Source organism: Pinus tabuliformis, chromosome Q, assembly GCF_031772625.1.
Source record: "Pinus tabuliformis cultivar Carrire ecotype Pingquan chromosome Q, CPIR1, whole genome shotgun sequence".
In the NCBI taxonomy this organism is placed as follows: Eukaryota; Viridiplantae; Streptophyta; class Pinopsida; order Pinales; family Pinaceae; genus Pinus; species Pinus tabuliformis.
The window spans coordinates 1,363,316,896-1,363,333,141 of NC_142296.1; the positions used below are offsets into that span (position 1 = coordinate 1,363,316,896).

Sequence of the window (16,246 nt, forward strand, 5' to 3'; positions counted from 1 at the left end):
GACTCCAAATAGTAATCTAGCAGTTTGAGTTTATACGACATAAATCAAGACCTCAGATAGACTTTATGACAGAGATGCATAACAGAAGTATGGTTCCAGTCCTGAATGCTTCAGTTCTTCACATGATACCCAAGATTTGCCTTTACACCAGACATATTCCCACTTGCTTTGGATTAAAAATTTCAACAGAACATTGATTAAAATCACATACCTTATAATCAGACTTCAGTAGATTTCTTCGATGGCTGTGACACTGAGTTGGGCGACTTTCGGATAGGATTAATCTAGGATTAGAAAGCCATCCACAGAGACTTGCACTCCCTTGCCTGGTCTTGACTCATTGAACCCAGAATATGGTCAACCTTTGCATAATCTTCATAGCGTACTAATGTCTCAGGTAACCACAGAGACGCTCATAAATGATTCACATAGGTACCATAGAGAAAACTCGTATGAACAGAGAATCCTTGAGAAAGTATACTCGCACATCATGTCAAGGAACATAGCTCAGAAAACAAAGATAAATGTCACAAAGCATAGTCATAGTCTTAAGCTTCAAGACTTCGTGATATTCTTCAGATCCGTATACTACACATGTCACAATCTTCTGTCGTGGATTACACAGAGAATGTTCGGTCTTTCATACAGACGCACAAGTTTTAGAGATAAGTTACAGAGGGCTCAGCCCTATATAAGCCCTCACATCCCTTTGATTTTGAGCTTCAGTATAAACTCGGATTCAGAAAGAAAGATTCAAAAATGTAGAACTTACCTTTGATCATAAACTCAGAATCATAATTTCAACAAAGGGTTAGAACTTTACAAATCTCAGTCTCGGTCCTTCCCTGCATACAATGCCACAGAGTTGCATACCTTGGATCTTATGGATTATAGAACTTCAATGAAGACTTCTTGACCAAACCTTCCAAGAGATGAGCCAGCCAAACCCTTAAACAACTTCTCTGCAAAAAAAGACTGAGAAATGCCTAGCTTCTCCTCCAAAACTCACACGTGTGGACAGCAGGGACAGATTTCCTTTCGCTAATCTTCAAAGAACTTCACTGGCTTCCAAGTGAACTTCGCTCTTCTTTCTTCCTCGCCCAGACTTCGATAGAGAACAGAGATACTTCACTTGATCGATATATCACAAATGAGGTGAGGCTCTTCTTTCACAAGAACGAACTAGGCCTCCTTGGGCTGACATGAAGAGGGTTGGGCAACTCATCCCTTAGAGGCTTCTAAACAGAACATTTCACAATAATAATTATCCTTCTTTGTTACATGAGCCCTTTAGGGGCCAGTACATCACGGCTTTGACCTTTTGACTTGTTACCAAGACCCCTAGAGCACTCAATGGGTGCTTTGACCTAGGACCACAACATGATGGCAAGAAACCCATTTAAAAATAATAATTTTTCTTTTACAAATAATTTTTCTTTTCTTTTTCTTTTGACAAGTACATCAATAAATACATCAAGTCATGACACATGTACAAATTATGAAGACTGACACTAGTTACATTTCAACACTCCCTCTTAACTAGGGAGGTATTCATAATTGACGACAGGTACAAGGACAGTACTTCTATTGAATTATTCTCATAAGAAGAGTCGGATTGGTAAGCCATCTTAAGCATCAACCTTATGATGAATATACAACCAGCATTGTCAACATAGCAAGGCCTTGACTAACACACTCTATCTGTTAATAGATCGGAGCACAATGTTGGGAGGTTTTACATGGGACACCACACTACCTCTCAAGGCATATACCCCACCCGGATGTTCACAAGGTATGTCCTTCTAGGACAATTCCCATCTTGGATTAACACATCCTCAAGGAATTTCCTCTTTGACTACTCTTACCTATTGGATGCCCTCCTCATCCTCAAAGAGTATCGGTCACCAGATTGCTTCCTATCTTGGATTTCAAATCCTCAAGGAGTATCTATCTCAAATGCTTATCCAATCCTTCGGACGCCATTCTCTCCTCATGGCCTTCACTAACACTTACGATTGTTAGTCCTCGTCTAGTGCATGACACATGAAGAGAACTATATTTGTAACTCCCTCTCAACCAGGGAGGAGCTCCCTCCCAACTAGGAAGAAGTGTCAATCATCAACTACTATGATAGTAGCGCTCAAGGCTCTATCATCATCATCACACGTGCGAGCTTTCTTACAGGGCAAAGACAGTGAGGGATCCGAAGTTCTTTCCATCACATATATATACATTGACTGTTAGGAAATAGATCCACCGAGATGTGATACTATTCTTCACTGCACTGAGATCCTTACTATCCCATTTATGCCGAGACTGTAATGGTTACTGCGGCTCTTCATTATGCCGAGACTATATCCTCCAAGACTGATCATCTCTACGGCTTATCATTATGCCAAGACTGTGGTATTATCCGAGAGAGCAGAGACATTTTTATGCCGAGACTATCTATCCATCTGAAGTCCTTTCTTGCTCCTTCTATCCATCTGAGGTGTAGCTTGCTTGCACCTTATCCCCATCCGAGGTGCAGTCAAGCCCTTAACCAATTACCCTCTCGTAATGCGGATCTGCTCCTTTACATATATGCGGAATTTCAGAGAGAGAAAACGAGTTCTTCTTGTGCCATTTGCGCTGACCCTAGACGGGTATTTATAGTGGTTTGTGCTCCTATTTTGAGCCAACTTGAACTTGTGAACCGACATGTCTTTTATCCAAGCCAACATGACTGCCATTTATATAATTAATTCAATATTGAAGCCGACTTGATCAGTTTCGTATCAATTTGCTTGCAGACTTCTTGAGCTTGCCAATGGAGGATTGTTCTTGGTCTTGGAGGGCTGCTTTGACTTGAATACATTTTACATAGGCTCTTAAAGAGCTCCTTCATACATGACTTGACTCTTTGAATTTATTAATAAATCCTAAACACATCAAGAAGAAGTATTTTACCTATTGACACTTCATGCTCATGAAACCCATGTAGCAAGGCATACAAAAAATAATTTATTCTCTTTTATTACATCATTTACAAAGATCATGTCATTATGAAGACCGAACCTAGTTACACTTTCTTCAACAAATAGTTCATGATGGACCCTTAACAAAGAATATGCCATACATACCTTATGGTTACATACCTGAAGTAGTCTTGCAATTTCGGATGCCATGGTTTCTTCATTGATTTCCTTCAAGGTGTGTATCAAAACAAGATATCCTTCTTTGTTTTTTATTTATATTTTCCTGCTCCAGTAACATTATATTACTGTTCTGATGCATAGATCTTAGAGAGTTGTCAGCAACGATGTACTATTTCCCATGATGGGACAGAGTTTAAGCAAACAAGACTTTCCTTCAAAGAGAAGACTGTCACAATATCGTGACCCTATTGTTGCTTCCTTCAGCAAACTGCTCTCCCTTTGAATCCATCTTAATACTGGACACTGGACAGACTGCTACAGACGCAATGATTCTTCTTATGCCCAAGAATTTTCCACAGAGTCTTAACTGTCATAAGTTGTCTAGCATTTATAGTGTCATTGTCACAAAGATGTGACTTCACCTTCTACCTGTAGCTTTCCTTCCTTCCCAACGTGACCAAATATCCACTAATGTCTAAACACTAGGACTAGGGTTTCAACAATTAAAACAATACTGCCACTGTAAATTTTGAAAAATCTCGACAGGTCAGCTTCAACTGAAAACTGTGTATATATATAGACTGGCCACGTCACTGTAGAAGGCACAAATCATAGATCTCAAATGCTATATCCACGAGTCAGCATATATTGTTATTTTTGTAGAGTGTACAAATGCTTTAATCCTTTTATGCCATTGTTCAGCACTGAGAGCATGAGTGATGAGCCTTCTTTTTAAAAACATTTATGCTTATGTACATGGCACTGCATCCTAATGATCCTTCGGTCTAAGTCTTCTTCACGCATAGAAACGTAATAAGAGTCACAGCTCCTCTTCCTTGGTGACTGAGGCTCAAACTGAGTCCTTTTGAAAAGTGACTATGCACAGAATAATAGGAGAACTGGGCTTCTTCTTTACTAGCCTTTACTTGTATGCTCAAAATTTTGAAGAATAGCCCGAACCTCATGCTCAGGGATAGAGAAGATCATTTATAGATTAAGGGTATGAGTTTTGCTTGACAGTGAGACTATGCTCCAATCATATGCTCAAAATATCCCTTCAACAAAATCGATCTGGGACTAATTACTTGCACAGGTGAAGTCTAAGAATTTCGATTCTTCTGGAGACTGTCACTTATGTGTAAAACAATGTCATAGAATTTCAGACCATGTATAGAAGATTTGTCTCCCTACTAGGGTTGATATGGTTGCCAAAAGGAAGGCCTTGAATGCCTTGCAAAACTAGAACAGTCCCTTCACAAAACAATGATTCTAATGTACATACCAGAGTAGTGAAGCTGCTTCAGAAATTCGGTGATTTGGAAGATAGACGCAGACTTGGTGGTCTCTTTTTAACCTCTGTTCCAATGTCAAGAGGTGTGGCCTCTCTTATGCTGCTAGATAAATCTTTAACCCTTCACAACAATGCTCATTATGCCTTCGTTTTGCTAAAGTAGGTCTGTGGCCTTGATGCAGAGATTAGGGCTATATAATGGTGTAAAAAAACTTTGATTTATTTGTCAATGAGTGCGGTCAAAAGAGGGCTATTAGATTAGCCTTTAGGTTTCCTTGAATAGGGTTGAAATGTCTTCAAAGTGCTCTTGTTGGTCTTGCAATGCCTGCGGCCTTACTTCTACAATTAAGGCTTGACAAATTGCCCAAAAACTGAACTTGGTGCCACCACAAATTCGGCCTAGGGTCAATGACTTGCTTGAGATGGAATGAAGCCGAACTTGATCTTCTTTTTGCCCTCTGATCAAAGCCCTAGCTCTGATACCATGTTATGAAATCTAGGGCAATTAGTTAGGGTATTTATTAAATTGATTTCTCTGCAATTCTTGACATTTCCTGTGAGCTATATTAGAGTATTAGGCATTATGATTTAGTTTTGTTCATCGTCAAGACAAATACCAATAAGAAGATCACAATGCGAACACAAGAAAACCGGATATAGGTTGCTAGCTAGGGCCAAAACCTCTCCTAGAGAGGAAAACCCACAAAAATCTCTTCTTATAGAACTTCAATGAAGACTTCTTGACCTTGACCAGCCCTTCCAAGAGATGAGCCAGCCAAACCCTTCAACAACTTCTCTGCAAAACAAGACTAAGGAAACCCTAGGATCTCCTCCAAAACTCGCACATGTGGACAAGAGGGACAGAGATTTCCTTTCGTTTCTCTTTAAAGAACTTCACTGGCTTCCAAGAGAACTACAGTCTTCTTTCTCCCTTGCCTAGACTTCGCTAGATATCAGAGATACTTCATTTGATCAATATATCACAAATTATGTGAGGCTCTTCTTTATATAGCCTTTCACGAGAGCAAATTAGGCCTCCTTAGGCCGACATGAAGAGGGTTGGCCAACTCAACCCTTAGAAGCTTCTAGACAGCACATTTTACAATAATAATTTTCCTTCTTTGTTACATGAGCCCTCTAGGGGCTAGTACATCATGACTTTGACCTTTTGACTTGTCAACAAGATCCCTAGGGCACTCAATGGGTGCTTTAACCTAGGACCACAACATGATGGGCAAGAAACCCATTTAATAATAATAATTTATCTTTTACAAATAATTTTTCTTTTCTTTCTCATTTGACAAGTACATCATGTACAAATTATGAAGAGCAACACTAGTTACATTTCAACACTAGATTCATCAATACAACAAAAATTACCATAACAAGATAATAGCCAAACCAATAACCAAGATCATGATCAAGTGCCATGACAAAAACCAAGCTCATGAAATTTCGGCCTCCTCCTGAAATTTCGGCCCTCCCTGAAATTTCGTTGGAACAAAGATGCACCAATTTGATGTGTCCAAATGAGCAGAAATGATATCCTTTATATAGCCTTCAAGTGGGGGTCGAATGGGTGCCACTTAGGGGCCCAGCAGATCTAAAACATCATGAGGCCAACTTGTAATAAATTTGGAGGCAAATTTAAAAATTCAAATTTCCCACTTCTTTTTCAAGATGAAAATACCGACCATGAATGCCATATTTTCCAACAAGAGGGGGGCTCCTCAAAATAAATAGTGGTATCTACATCTAATCTCATAATGAACGGAGCACCAAAAAATGAGATATACCTCCATCTTTGGCTCATGTAAGCAGCAACACTCACAAATCTTATCCAACCACTAAAGATGGTGATCAATCTCAACCTAGAGTCTGTCAAACCCCACACAATGTTGGCCCATGAGAATCTCGATCGCATGCATCCAATGTTGGAACTAATAAGGAGGAGGAAAGATAAAGCCATCCCTCAACTCCAAAATGTGTCGCAAGTATAAAGCCATCTTTGGGCCAAGGCCCTCTGAAGGTGTTATCCAAGTGGTCTGGATGTATTATCTATAGAAATCCTCCCATAACAACATGATTCAACTCCTTGGCCAACAAGAGATGCCCAGGCACATCCATTAAATACTTAATGGGGGGTAAATGTTGTGGAGAGATGGCCCATGATTGAAAATGCCAAGAAACCTCAAGGAACTCACCACAAGCATGGCAAATATGGCCAACTAAAACGATGGCCTCAAAAGAACAAAATGCAAGATATGGATACTAATCCTTCCTAGATGTCAAGTCCCCAAAGATCCAAACTCTGGGAATAATATACCAAATGGAGGGTAACCCCAATTATGAAGTGATGGGCTCTAAACTCTAATTGAATAATCTGGTGGGAGACAATCCTCTTACATCGAATGATACATCTAAGAAGCAAGGTTTGGATCCTCTCCATCCTGGTGTAATCAATCTAGAGTAAACTAGACGCCTAGGTCATTGACCATAGAAGACCATGGCACTGGTGAGGATATCCATGATAGAAAAACATGAATATCAAAAATGTAAACCAAGGGTCAAGTCATTTCTACTCCACACAACAACTACAAACAATAAGGACATGCTCAATAACATTAAACTTTAAAGCCTAAAGGTCAAATCATTATCATAAATGACACATTAGGTCTCCCCAAGCAAGTAGCAGCTATTTCTTTTCTATGGTTATGATGACGTAAATTGTGATTCCTTGGGTAGCTATCTTAATCCTAATGTAACCAACGCATCCATAGCAATGAAAGTGTCACTAGAAACCTTGAAGAAGCCAACAACTACTAAGGGCATCTAAAATAATTGAAAGTAATATGAGATAGTCACAAGTTATAACCTTGTTTCCCTTTGTAAACTCATTCATTGTACAGCTCGTAGTCCATTGCAAATAAACAATCTCACCAGTCATTGTACAAACCAAGAGCGACGCCCATCCCATGCACTTTAATAGTATTTTCTCACTAGTTTGTTTTCTTCACAAGGTTAAATCCATGGCCTATTCAATATTTAGACATGATAGATCCCCTTACTCCAATCGAGGTTGCAAAAGAATTAAACGATCCATCTTAACTCCGAATCTATCAAGCGTCGAGAGGGATCAAATCTCTCAAGGTGCAAACCTCTTTTTTTGGTGAAAAACTTGAGAAAAAGTTTGCACCTCAAGAGATTTGATCCCTATCAGTGCTTGATAGATCTGGTGTTAATATGGATCTAGGCTACTATAATATATATTTATATATATAATATACTTTACTCATATACATGAAAATATAACATATATTTATCTATATAATATACACAAATAAATAAGATAAATTTGATTATTTTCGCACCCTTAAGAATCAAATAAATATAATTATCATAATAATAACCAAATGAAACTCCAACTAGTTGGAAGAAAATAACTGCCACCTCAAAAATAAAGAAATTGGTGCCAAAAAAGAGCCAAGAACCGGAGTGTTAAGAAATCTAGACCATGCAAACAAAACATGAATGAGGAAGTCAAGAATGTTCTGACAGTTTTAACAAAAACCATTTACACGTAGACAAGTCCACACTCCTATTCTTCAGTGGTGGACCAGTTATATGTTATTTGATTTGAAGCAAAAGCAATTGTGGATGCAATATGATTTTGTACTTTTTAACTTCTAATTTGGTTGGACTTTTTTATTATAATTTCCATTCTGAATTTTCCCAAATTCACCCATCAGTATTCTACGCTAAAATTGAAATTCGACTTGTATATATTTTTCTTACTAGTTTTATTAGATAAAAATACAATTTTATCACGATTCACTAATATAAACAATATTTTTTATAAATACATTTGTTGCCGTGCAAGGTCAACCTTAGTTTAGGGTATTGCAAAAAGCATTTTTAATGGTTTCACTATTTTGTTTTATTTATAGAAAATACCTTCATTGTCAGATATTTATTTTAGATTATTGGACAATATTTAATTACACGAAATGGGTGTTTCTATGAAGGCTCACTTAGGGCCATCGAACAGATCCATACAAACGCCCAACACGAACATATCCATAAAAATGTTTTACCTTTACAGGCTACATGGATTCAACATCATCATTTTCTACAACTAATTATGTATCTAAATATAACATCAAACTAAAATGGATCTAGGCTAATTTAATTTCCCCCTTAAATAGGTTACATTCCACATGAATACCTTGGGTCAATACCTAAGTTGCACGAAACGGGGAAACGGGTACAAGTTTCCGAAATGGGCATGGGTACGAAACGTGACCCCCCCAAATTTTGGAAACGGGGAAACGCAATATATATATATATATTAGGACATTTAAGAAATATGTGCAATCATAAAGCATATATGATACATTCTAATTTATTACATTATGATTAAATTGTCAATGCATAAACTATAAGTCTCTAAATTTACAACACATTTACTCATAAATGATCACATAGTGAAAATAGCAATATCCAAAATTAGCCACGAGAAATTTCTAATTTCTTGCCTCATGCTTGATTGGGAGTCTCCTCTTACATAGTCGAACGACCTTAGTGCTCTTGATTAAATACAAGTTCCATACCCTAGTATCCTACGTGCTTTTGATTATTGGGAATCTCCCCTGCATAGAGGGCTTGGTTCTCTTGATTAAATACAAGTTCCATACCCTGGTACATGACAAAATCCAATGGAAACATTGCAATCCCCCCAATCCTGAAATCCTGAAAAACAAATAAGTTTGTTGGATTTTGAGTGAGATCTAAAATTCTACTTTTTCCATATGAAATCCAATGAGGGCGAAACCACTCTCAAACATCCTGAGTCATTTCATGGTAATGTTAAAAATTTAAGTAAAAGGATGAAAATGAAAAATAAAGGAGAATGTCACTTTTACTACTCTTAAACATTACCATGAACTGCATATCAACACTACGGCCATAAGCTTGAACATTAGGCTGCCCCACTCAAAAAAATCCTCTTTTTTATAACTTCAGAGGCATCCAGAAGACATTTTAGTCACCGAATAAAAAATTAGAAGCGAAAAAATAAATAAATAATATAAGAAAAAGTCAATTTAGAAGAGGAAACTCCATTGTACAACCTGGAAACGCGTTTCCGGTCATACTGGCCACGTTTCCTCCTCGAGAAACGGGCTAGTATGGCCGAAAACGCGTTTCCAGGCCATACGGTACGAGTTTCCTCGTTTCCGTTTCACTTCCGATCGGAAACGGACCCCTCTCCAACGTTTCCTGCAACTTAGGTCAATACCATGGGTTCCTAATACCATGGGTCATTTTTATTTATTTTTTATTATTTAATTTTTGTAGGGTTATTTTATTTTGTTATTTTTATTTTCTTTACATGGAGTTAAAGTGTTTACATTACATTACTTTACATTAAGTTACACATCTCTACCATATTTCTAGAGTCCAAAATTTTCCCACACTAAATTAACTATTTTACTTTAATTATTAGTTTATTTTATTTTATTTTAATTTTATGTTTTGACCGAGTCAAAATATTAAATAGGACAGGCAGGACACTACAACATCTCTACCATACTGGGTTGGAGAGCGCCCCTCGACGCAATAATTTATGTTTCAAAAAAGGCTTACTAACATTAATCAAGGTCTACTAACTGCCATAGCAATAATTGTCTTCCTAATAATTGTAATCAAGTGAGCTCATTAAATGCATGGTGAATATACAAAAACCATTGTTGTTCAACATTTTCAAAACGCAATACATAAAAAATAAGAGCTATAGCGAGGAAGAACGAGGCAAAATTTATCAATTGGGCTTATCTCAAGTGGTTGGAAGGAATGATTGTTATCCTCCCCACCCAGGTTCAATTCTCGCAAGTGACAACAAATAGCCTCGTTGTTGAGGAGGACAGAAACATGTATATTCCTCATATGCAATATAACCAGCATAGATCCATCTTAACCACGGATCTAACATGAGCCGAGAGGGATCAAATTTCTTCAGGTGCAAACTTATTTTAATAGAGTGCAAAAAACAATGTGTAATTTTTCATTGTTTAAATTGTTCAAAATGCATAGCATATTCTTTTTTCCTTTTTTATTATAGCCAACATTCCTTTTTCTATTTAGAGAATATTTTATTTTTATTTTAAGAGGGGCACGTGTCAACTCCAAGTTGAGCATATACATACTTACACATCGCCTTCACACTGGACTGTAGAATGAGCCTCTCGGCTCAATGATATTTCTCATATGGAAAAGATGAGGCGAAGATAAATCCAAATTTATTAATCCTACTTCAACAATAAACAATCAAGGTGGTGCACTAACAAAGCACTAGAAAAGATAAGATAGGATAAATTTACTAATGTCCAACAAAAGACCACAAAACTAGGTCAATAGTCTGAAAAAAGTACATCCAATGTAGGTACAATGCTAGTGAATGATAGCAACTCCAATATCAATATTGAAAGCTAGGAATAAATAAACTAAATTTCTAGCTAAGAGAAGAGATAAAAATAAGGTGCAAGTGCTAGAAAGATTCTAAAAACTGATGAGCCCTAGTGGTGAACAAAAGAGTTGATGTCAAAGTCTACTGAGTTAGTGTTAGATAACAGGGACAAGAGAGGGGGCCCCCATACAAGCTCCCCATCAAACTCATCCACAACTATGACATATCCAATGCACTTGTGGATGATATCATCCAGAAAGTAGTTGAGTGTGAAAGGCCCTGGTTACATGATCCTAGGGGGCGAACAAGAGTGAGGAAGCCCAACTCTCCTAAGATCCAAGGCCACAGGGAAGAAATCTAGATGGAAGCCTCACTGCTTGAACTTGTTTGAAGAGCAGTGTGTTGGACGGGGGGGAGCCAGATTCAGGGGCTGCCCAGGGCACATCTGTTTATCAATCTAGTGGTGTACACCCTGTGGCCTAGATTGACAGCTCCTCAAAGGCCTTGTGGAGGTCAGTCAACCACCCAAGGGATTGTAAAGAGAACTTTTACTACCATGACAGACTAGGGAGACAAGGGGGGGGGTGTAGTTGTTAAGCAAGAAAGTAATGACCAGTTCACAACAACAAAGTACAGTTGTGAAGTTTTCTGAAACAAATTTTTGAAACTTTATAGAGATGGTAAGAAAATATTTGCGTGGTATCAAAGCTACCTAATCTCAAACTGTAAGACTGGAACTCAAAGTGAATGTTTGGTCATTTTCATAGTGTTGGCTCAAAAAAACACACCATAACACCCACCCACCCCCAACCCAAAAAATAAACATAAATACTAACAATTCAAATTGGGGTTACGATATTGGCAAAAGTGTGACATATATATTATAGTTGGAGTTACAAGTTTAACTTCAATACTTTGTCCCATATTTACCAAGTAAGCAATATATCTGCCACCAACTTCTTGATGGCTTGCTAACAAAGTGGAACTCTTACTGGCATGTATTACAATTGTAGTTGTGGATCAACCTACCATTTTTCCATAACAGTATGATATTTTCGCTACCATCTATATATCTGTATTACAAAAAATGTGCATTTTAAAAGTGCAAAGAATTAACAAAACGTTCATACCTTGGTAAAGAGAGCGATCAAGATAAAAATATTAATTGCAAGATTAGTCAACAGTGCCACAGTAAGAGAGGATTCTAGAAGCAACTGTAAAATAAGTCCAGCCTGTACAGACCCAATGCCTTCCTCCACTGTTGCCCCATCCAAGAGAATCTTATTCAGTGCCAAATTGATTCTCCATGCAACTCCACAAAAGCTGATTACAGTATAGGCAGCAATTACAAGGCCATAGCTTCCACCCATCTGTATGTATTCTAGTGTGCCTTTTAAACTTCACTAAAACTACCTGGTCCAACTCGGACAATAGCAGGAACCAAAATATCGAATGGATGTATATCGAGAAACTCCCTCAAGGTATTGCCCTCTTCTCACACGCACAAATAGGAAAGAGTTTCCAATCCATCCAGTGAGCGGTGCAGCTGAATGTGTTTAATCCAAAAATAGAAGTATGCCTGACTAAGCTGTCAGAAACTCCCAGTTGCAAAGCCTGCCATACACAATTGTGTCACAGAAAAATGTAAATGGATTAAAAATCGATCAATCTTTAGCATAAATAGCATGAAATTTTCACAAGAGAAAGGTATTATAGCATGAACAATCTATTTGATTAAAGCTGGAATCTCAGTGCAGATTACAAGGATAACCCTGAGTAGCATACATATCCTTAACTGGCAGTTAAATCCAAAAATTACCCACGAACTAAGGTTCAAAAAAGGTGAGAGGCAATTGAAATAGGATTGTAGAATGCCTTCTAGTAAAATATTCAAACATTGCCAGCATAACCCTCAAGAGTCACTACCTCATTGATTATAGCATCTTCAAGCTGTAAATTACTGGAATTTATAAAAGACGATACTCTCTGGAAATTGCAGAGTGGTAGTATGGCATGCACAATCTATTTGATTGAAGCTGAAATCCCAGTGCAGATTACAAGGATAACCCTTAGTAGCCTTCATATCCTTAACTGGCAGTTAAATCCAAACATTACCCATGAACTAAGGTTCAAAAAAGGTGAGAGGCACTTGAAATAGGATTGTAGAATGTCTTCAAGTAAAATATTCAAACATTGCCCACATAACCCTCAAGAGTCACTACCTCATTGCCGACACAACCCTCGAGAGTCGCTACCTCATTGCCAGTATAACCCTCGAGAGACACTACCTCATTGATTATAGCATCTTCAAGCTGTAAATTACTGGATTTTATACAAGACCATACTCTCTAGAAATTGCAGGGTGCTAGCTATATAAACTATTTAAAAATGCAGCTTATTGGGTTTATCTCGAGTGATTGGGTAGAACGATTACTATGCTCTCCACCCACGTTCGATTCCCACAAGTTACATATTGAACTCATGTTGAAGATAATGTTGTAATGATCTTTTCGACCCTTGTTGTTGTAGGGCCTTGAGCCTTGAAGAATATCTTACCCTTGTCTACAGACAGGAAGGTGGGATGCTTTGTTACAAGGAGATAACAATAATAATAATAATAATATCTTACCCTTGCCTAAAGACAGGAAGGTGAGGTGCTTTGTTACATGGAGGGAAAAATAATAATAATAATAATTTTAAAATACCAGAAATAAAGTTAATTAATAATGGATCAAGTGGGTCATTAATTACCAATTAATATAGCACAATTACTACGTGAACCTAACACAGGTCAAATAATGACATAATCGAGGTTATAAAATATAATGTGCATTATAATATAACTACAGTGTAAGAGATTTAACTAGTTTCAATTTAAGCGAGTTGTACAAATATGATAATAGGAAGGCTCCAAATGCATTCAAGGACAGCTGGAACGGATAATCTGGATTTGCCATGGATCAACATTCAAACTATTCATTACCATCGAGAAAAGCAAATAAATAAATGGTTATTATTTATGATCTGCCTCTTCTAATGTAGCTCTCAATTAGCTCAATTAAAATATCAGTGAGGTCATCCTTCCCCATAAATAAACTGCACCTCATCTAAAATATCATTGAGGTCATCCTTTCCCATAAATAACCTGCACAGCTCTTGTGAGGTAATAAGTCTATGTGATCCACATCAAGCAGGTTGTGGTCAAGTGAAACTAGTTGAGCGTTGATCAGAACAACCCGGGTTCAACTACCACCCTTCCTCCCCTCCGCCCCCGATAGAACAAGTTTCCGTGTTAATGGGACCAATTCAACGATAAGGCCAGGAGAATTTCATAGAATAGAAAACCTTCAGTCACGGCTTCGTGCCCAGAGGTCATCGGATTGTAAAGCTGATATTGTAAAATAGCTTGACCCTTTCCTGTCCCGAAAAAATAAATTCACTCGCAGTTGAGTATAATGTGTTAATTAAGATTAAAACTTTACCCTTCATCTACAAGAATTCAGTGAATGCTTTGAAGACTTTAAACTGGAACTTGGGATGTATGATATGGAGTGAGGATTCTGAAATGAATTTCGCAGTGGCCGAATCTTAAATTTTCTAAACCTTGACAAATTGGAGAACATTAGATCCTAGACAAAGGAAATGCATCTTCTTCCCACCCACATAATTCAAACTAAACATGCGCATCTCCAGTATAATGCGAGTCGTGTGAATTTCAGCCATGTTCATTGCAGTGTTCTTCAAAATTTTAACTTTGCCCATATATTAAAAGCTTTATTATAATCAAAGCTCCGCTATAAATTGTCCAGCGTTTTTAGCCCAATGATTCGAACTTTGGAAAGCCCGAAAAAGGCAGCCCATTTCTAAAGACTTTAATAAAATTCCAAAATGAATCTTAACAGCAAGATGCCTTGGACACAGCATTAGCTTAAAAAACACTCCAAATAGAGAAAAACTCAATTCGAACGACTGGAGCTGAAATCGGCGTATAATTTCGTACCAGATCACACCCTAATTCATAATTTTTAAGAAAGAACAAAACCCTGGTGAAATTTAACGTACCGAGGCTCGAAAAACGCAGAAATTTCTTGTTGGTGTGAGATTTTATGTCGGGTTAACTCAAAGCAGGGAGAAATGGTGGAATCCTTCCGAAGAGCGCCTGACAGTGGCCTCCCGTTGTTTGATTCATGGCATCTCTGAAACCCTGAGGTTATTGATCGGAAGGAATTGGACAATCACGAAGATTGAAATCGTCGGGAAATAAAATAAAGTACATTCGTGAAAAAAGAAAGTTATCACGAAGGATGAATATGACGTGCGAGTGAGTCCAAGCCGTTTGATGGGCTTCGATGAATGCGTCTCAGTCGTGACACGCGTACATTCTCTTTTTAGTTATTTTGGCTGGCTGGGTATTTAGCTCTGGTTTGATTTCTCTCTTTTCGATCGGACTAAGTATTCATGCAAACTGACAATGTGTATTAATTTTTTTTTTGTTTTTTTAAAGGTGTTGTTAGGTAGTATATCACATTTTTATTATTATTTATTTTTTAATGGTGTAGTACGTTAGTATTTTTAAATTTTAAAATATTAAATTTTTAATTAGTCAAAGGTTTTTTATTTTAATTTAAAATTGATGAGGATTTTTTTATTTTTTTAATTGATAGTATAGATTGATTCTCAAGGGAATATGTTCAACATATACTTCGTTTAAATACTTATCAACCGTTCTAGTGTGTTAGAGAGTTTCTTAGATTGCATTGACTTTAAATAAATTTAAAAAATATGATGTATGAATGTCCACCAATTTCTTAGAGATTTTCAAAGCATGCCTAATTTTAGAAAAAATGCCTTATATCTTGGCTGTAAAGGATAAAAACTCTTCACACTTCTGTTTTTTATCAACACCTAAGATTCTTAAGGGTTAAGTAAAATTAAAGTTAATAATAATATTTTTGTTGACATAGTTTTTTTCGTTATATATGTATCAATGGTGGATAAAAATGAAGCCTTTGGCTATATCAACCACACTAATATTTTTAATGTAGTTGTACTAGTATTAATGATTATCAACTACGTTAATATTTTAATGTAGTTGTACTAGTATTAATGATTATCAACTACGTTAATATTTTTAATGTAGCGAATCATGGTTGAATGTGGCATTGTCACAAAGATTATGTTGATATGAAAATCAACCATGGTCCAATGTCGCATTGTGACAAGGATTGTCTCAATATGAAAATCAACCTTGTTTATTTTAGGGTATATAATATTTATTTTAAGGTTTATATACCTCGAGTTTATAATTTTTATCCATTGGGTTTATTATTCCCTTGGTTTATTCTTTGGTTTATC

At 37.0% G+C, this 16,246-nt stretch overlaps 1 protein-coding gene across 1 annotated transcript in view; it reads right to left on the reverse strand.

The window, feature by feature from the left end:
• LOC149224986 (E3 ubiquitin protein ligase RIN2-like) overlaps positions 1–15,180 on the reverse strand; it is a 138,459-nt gene extending 123,279 nt beyond the window's left edge. The window contains exons 1-2 of the mRNA XM_089386384.1: positions 14,954–15,180; positions 12,022–12,505 (exon numbers count right to left, since the gene is read on the reverse strand). Coding sequence (XP_089242510.1) covers positions 12,022–12,261 — 240 coding nt within the window. The 5' untranslated portion in view covers positions 12,262–12,505; positions 14,954–15,180. The remainder of the gene's footprint in view (positions 1–12,021; positions 12,506–14,953) is intronic.
• Between the last annotated feature and the right edge of the window lie 1,066 nt (positions 15,181–16,246).